General features: G+C 42.7%; 1 protein-coding gene across 1 annotated transcript; it reads right to left on the reverse strand.

Annotated features, from left to right (window-relative positions):
- Positions 1 to 545: 545 nt before the first annotated feature.
- On the reverse strand, positions 546 to 1141 carry LOC104832830 (histone H2B 1/2/3/4/6). Its single transcript, XM_010569209.1, has one exon. The coding sequence runs from the start codon at positions 1121 to 1123 to the stop codon at positions 743 to 745; it is 381 nt and encodes a 126-aa protein (XP_010567511.1). The 5' UTR covers positions 1124 to 1141; the 3' UTR covers positions 546 to 742.
- Positions 1142 to 5750: the final 4609 nt, after the last annotated feature.

Below are 5750 nucleotides of genomic sequence, written 5' to 3' on the forward strand. Positions count from 1 at the left end.
GGGAGAGAACCAACTCCTGCGCAAGTTTGGACAGGGGCGTTTTAAACCGGAAAACCCCTCGGAAATAAAAATCCTTCCCTGTTGCCTAATCGAGTACAGACAAGTAATTCCAGTGAAAAAAGCCATGGTGTTGGGGGCGTGCACTGGAACGTACGGAGGAAAAAAAAAAAAAAAAAAAGAAAACAAGCTAAAAATACGACTGGAAGACTTGCTTCAGAAACTGCTTTCAAAATATTTATTAGTCCCTGAAAGGGGCAGAAATACGATTTTTTTTATTTCATAGGCATAGTGTACAGAAAGCCAGTTCTTAACAGCATCTAGGATTTTCTACCGGATCTATCCGGTAAGAGAAATTAAAACCCTTAGAAAGTAAAAGGACACGTACCTTCCCCCGCGGACTCCCGAGTCCTGAACAGCGAGAGCTGGTAAAGCACTAGGACAAACTTGCTGCTGCTGTTTAGTCACATTCAAGACCAGAGACAATAGCAGGTACTCGTATCTTAGCTTTAAAAAAACAAGTATAACTCTGCATGCCGAGCATAGCTGTTTACCGAGAGCCCTCCGCTTGAAAATTAACATTTCGGATATCTACAAAACTGAGTACTTAACTCTCCAGTGATGTGCAAACGAGCAGACTATTCACGTACCTCCCGAGAAAATAAGTAATTCAGCCCTTCTACTTGAAAAACTTGGTGGCTCTTAAAAGAGCCTTTGGGTTAGAACTGCGGATCCGGGAGACGCTCTACTTGGAGCTGGTGTACTTGGTGACGGCCTTGGTGCCCTCGGAGACGGCGTGCTTGGCCAGCTCGCCGGGCAGCAGGAGCCGCACGGCCGTCTGGATCTCCCGCGAGGTGATGGTGGAGCGCTTGTTGTAGTGCGCCAGGCGCGAGGCCTCGCCGGCGATGCGCTCGAAGATGTCGTTGACGAAGGAGTTCATGATGCCCATGGCCTTGGACGAGATGCCCGTGTCGGGGTGCACCTGCTTCAGCACCTTGTACACGTAGATCGAGTAGCTCTCCTTGCGGCTCTTCTTGCGCTTCTTGTCGCCCTTCTTCTGCGTCTTGGTGACGGCTTTCTTGGAGCCCTTCTTGGGCGCGGGGGCGGACTTGGCCGGCTCGGGCATGGCGACAACTCTCAGGTTGCTCTGGAGCACCGGAGTGCCCGATAATGCGATTACTCCCGTATTTATAGGGGCCTTATGCAAATCTCTGGCCTCAGCTATCAGCGCTTCTATTGGATAAGGGCGCCAGTGACATCACTCCCCGTACGAACGGCTTTGTCATTGGTCCTTTTTAAATCCCACGCTACTATTGGTTAATCCTTCCAATCCTATCAGCCAATCACAACGAGCTCTTTCAATCGCCCACTTCGGTGGTGAAGCTCGTCCTCTGCTGTCTGGCCTCGCCCCGCCCCCGGGGTCACCCCGGAGCATCCGGGCTCGGTGTCTCCGGCAGCTGCTTCCTCGGGCGGGTCTGTAGGTACAAAGTGTGGTTATCGGTAATTTCTCCACAAAAAAACAAATAAACAAACAAACAAAAAAAACCCCTAGGGAAAATTGCAAGGGGTTTTGCTACTCTTTTTTTCCTTCAAGGAGAAGTATACCTGCATACTTCACGTAATAGCCTGCATTTGTAACAGCCACAAGTTAAATAGAAAAGGGAAAAATGACAACCAGAAAAGATACAGAGGCTCTGGAATACTAAGCTTTGTTAATTGTGTTTGGAATTAATTCTTCTGGCCCACAGAACATGGCTTGTTTTCCAGGACTATAAATGAGATGGAAGTTCTGACTTAATTTGTAAGTTGAAAGAATGTAGACTTCTTTTGGGATGTATTAAAGATTACATTAGTTTGTTTAAGTTAAAACTAAGATATTCCTGGTAATAAAAATAAATCGTGGATTTAAAATTGAATTTTGAATTTATCATGAATCAGAAATTCTGGCTGTTTTTTTTGTTAAGTTGACTTAATTGTGCAAGAAGAAAATACAATTGTTTAAAGAGACTAAAATGATTTTATGGTATTTGGAACTCTGATGTGCTATTTTTTTTATATATAATAGAGGAAGTCTTGTTTAGTATAGAATTAGCCTGTATGTTTAGAAAAAGGGTAATAATTTTTTTTAATTAAAATGCTGCATGGCAACATTATAAATTATAGTTATAAATTCATTCATCAGTAAATTAGAACACTCTAATCCACTTTTAAAGGGATCAATTTAATTTGTGGTTGAATGAAGCTAGGACTGGACAGTTTGCTATCATATAGCCAGTGCTATAATGAAGCTGTTTCCTTTTGGAACCCTTAAGGGCCAAAGTCTAGACTTTCTTGGTAGCAGAGGAGATGGATGGCACAGGCATATACAAGAAACCTATCTAGCATAGGTAAATGTAATTTAAGTGGGTGAGACTGCTAAAATCACAACAAACCAATTGCTCAGGGAGATTTGTAAGGATAGTGAGAGAGATTCTGGACACTGGTAGAAGAAATAAAAAGATCTATCACCTTACCAGGATCATTTTGCTTCTTGTTTATTTGTTTGTTTGTTTGTTTTTCTTTTACCTTGCTGGGCAGAGTTCTGGATGCACAACTATTTCCAGCCTACATCCAAAATAGTACTGCCTGAAAGGGAACCAGGTGAGGAAAGCGTGGGATCTTTCTCCTTCCCAGTGAGCAACGCTTGCTTGCAAGTGCTGCTGTGCTTAACACCTAAACTGGGGAGACAAAAGCAGCCACCGGTGTTGAGGAGAACAGCGTGGTGCTGCCTCTGTGATGCTCTCTGGTTTCGTGTCCACCCCCCAGCCCTGCTCCCCCTCCTCAGGAACAGAGGTGCGCTGGGTGCTCATCCATCCCCATTTGCTCTGCCTCCCCTGCAGCTGCCAGTAGCAACTCGATCAGCTTGGAGAATATCTGGTAAGACAGGAGGGCATTGTATCTGCCTTTTAAAGTGAAGAAAAGTAGTTTTCTCTTTCAGCAAAGCAAGAAGAGGACCCAGAGTGGCCCACCTCTAAACATTTAGCTCCCCACATATGCTGTGAGCCTAATGAGTTTATTTTGGCATAAACATTACCTGGAAAAGCAGTTCACTGAGAACACCTCTGCCTGGTAACAGGACTTCTCTCATGAACATCTAGGAAAGTCCACAACCTGACAGGCAGCTCCTGGACAATGTGGTGTAGGATCTGTGGTTTTGTCTCCACAGTAGCAGACAAAGGCTGTTGCTTTTGTTACACTGCTCTGAAAGAGAAAATGTAGAATAACACAGGGCAATCTCAGCAATGTGAAGTCCATAGATCAGAAAGCAGGGGCATTAAAAAAAAAAAACCCAAACCACCAAATCCCCCAAACACAAAAACCAGCTTCTGCACCCCCAGCTCCCTTGTTAACTCTTTTAAGTCTATTGATCAGTTCCAGGCAAAAGTGACAGTTGATCCAGGTCTTAGAGATAATTAGTTCTAGCAAGTTTTGTAAAAATTGGCTATGGAGTAGGAAGACATCCTCCGTCAAGGAAAGGTGGCTACTGTGAACTGAATAGCTACTGCTTGTTTTCAGCCTTCCAGCTGAAAAATATCTTTAAAACCCCACAAACCAAACCGTAGCCCCCAGAAATAAACAAGCAAACATACAAAAAAGCACCAGCTGAATAATAACTGAAGGCCAGTCAGTTCTGGTGTGCATACTGCCTCTTCAGAAAGAGGTACAGCCGGAGAATGCTAAAGGCAAAATAATCGGGGAGAGGAGTAGGGAGAGATTTAGAAGTTGTTTATAAATGGAACTCAAGTTCCTGGAAAGAACTGGTTGTGGAAACCTTATCAATCATGGCAGAAGAGCTGAGTTTATTGCATTGTTTATACTGTCAGGTATATGGAAAAGGAATCCAGACATTCATATTTCTCTTGACAGTCTAAAATAACCATGTTGACTAAAGGAAATGGATGGAAATTTCATCCATCCCACTTCAACAACAGTGGAGTTTCCAGTGACTGACCAAGGCTTTGGAGCATCCAAAAGAAATAATCCTTCAGAAGCAGGAAACCCAAGTGTGATGGGAGGGAACAGAGACAACCCTTCAAGCACAGCTCCAGAACAACTCGAGGATGTCAGAGCTTGAAGGAGCCACCAGCCTATTGTGTATTATCAAACCCTATAAACCGTGGGACTCTGTCTTTCCCCCCTGGTTGCTGTACCTCCTCCAGGTGAACAGGTTGTGCTACATGCTGACAGCTTTCTCCTGTTCAGGCAACTGCTCCAGCTAGAAGTTTCTAGGAGGCAATGGGAAGACATAAAAGCAAAGCTGCGGTTAGTGTTTTGCCGCTACAGCTCCTGGGTGAGCTCTGCATAGATTTTCCTGAAAAATACTCTTTCTTATTCTGAAATCTCCAGTTAGAAACATATATATTTTCTTCCTGTCTGTGCTTGTTGCCTAAATTGGCTTAAAAAAAAAAAATAAAAAAATGGAATTTATGAGTAGTATCTTGGCTCTAATTATCCCTCCTTCTGCAGCATCTTCAATCAGAAATGCTGGAGGACCACTTATCTGGTAAGAGAATGTCAGTCACCTGTGTATTATCTTTGGCTTACAAAGTACAACTTGCCAGTGCCAAAAGCTCCTGAAAAACAAACCAACAACAAAAAAATTAACCAAAGCAAACAAGCAGAGATAAAATGACAGACTTTTAAGAGTGGTAGGATAAGAGTTAGAGATTTAGATTGGTTTCTGAACATCACTTCTTTTTAGTCTCACATATTTCTCTGTGTGGAATACAGAGAAATGAACCGAGCAGAAGTACCAGGGAACGTTATAAAACAACTAGACCATTACAGAAGATACTTAGCGTATAGCATTTGGGGTTATTAGAAACATATTGATGATAAGGCACAGCTGCCTAGCATTTGTCATCATTTTGGAAAATTTCTAAACTGCATGATTAACATTAGAATCACATTTGAGAAGTCTGGTTTTAAGGTTATAGGTAGCTACTGTAGACATTTTATGTGTTGACACTGAAATATGAAACGTAATTGTATTATATGCTGCATACATTGCATCTACTGCTGCGAGTTTTCTAGCTTTGTAAATTGCTGAGTGTTACTGTCATCTGAAGACCTTATCACTACTTAGAGAAACAGCAAATGTACGAGTCATATTTCTACAGCATAAACTAACTGTACTGAAAAAGCCACAAGCTGAAAGGGAAGGATAAAGGGGGGAGAGAAAGTTGCCATGCATTTTTTGAAATAAATGGCGTTTGGAAATTTGAGATTTCTAAAGACGATTAAGATGAGGTAACTCGTTAAAATGATGTTTTCTTCCCTCTGAGTGCAGATGTAGATGACAGTTGGTAAAACACATGGTTTGGTTCCAAAGCTATGTGAAGGGAAAAACCAGCAAAATAAATACATTGAGATACTATGTGTCACAAAAGAGCAAGACCATGAAAAATGAACACACACCTGCCACATTGTTAAAAGCACCAGAAACAATCTAGTTTTTTTTCATGGGCATATTAACAAGATACACAAATCAGTTCCTTCAACAGCACCTCGGTCAGTAAACACAAAAATGCCGCGCGATCACGCAGTGAAGGGACCTGGGGGACACTGGCTTAACCCCCTACAAAAACCCCAACATCTCGTCCACACGGAAAAACAATTTAAAATTGGAATGACGACTTTACTCAGCATTCGTTATAAACCAGCGGATTTCCGTGGACACAGAGACCATCACTCCCGCTCGAGTCCCCCCCCCC

This window comes from Haliaeetus leucocephalus, unplaced genomic scaffold (assembly GCF_000737465.1).
Source record: "Haliaeetus leucocephalus isolate CR32 unplaced genomic scaffold, Haliaeetus_leucocephalus-4.0 Scaffold264, whole genome shotgun sequence".
Taxonomy (NCBI): domain Eukaryota; kingdom Metazoa; phylum Chordata; class Aves; order Accipitriformes; family Accipitridae; genus Haliaeetus; species Haliaeetus leucocephalus.

Coding starts and splice junctions, on each gene's coding strand:
- LOC104832830 (XM_010569209.1), bottom strand. CDS start 1,123: ATGCCCGAGCCGGCCAAGTCCGCCCCCGCGCCCAAGAAGGGCTCCAAG.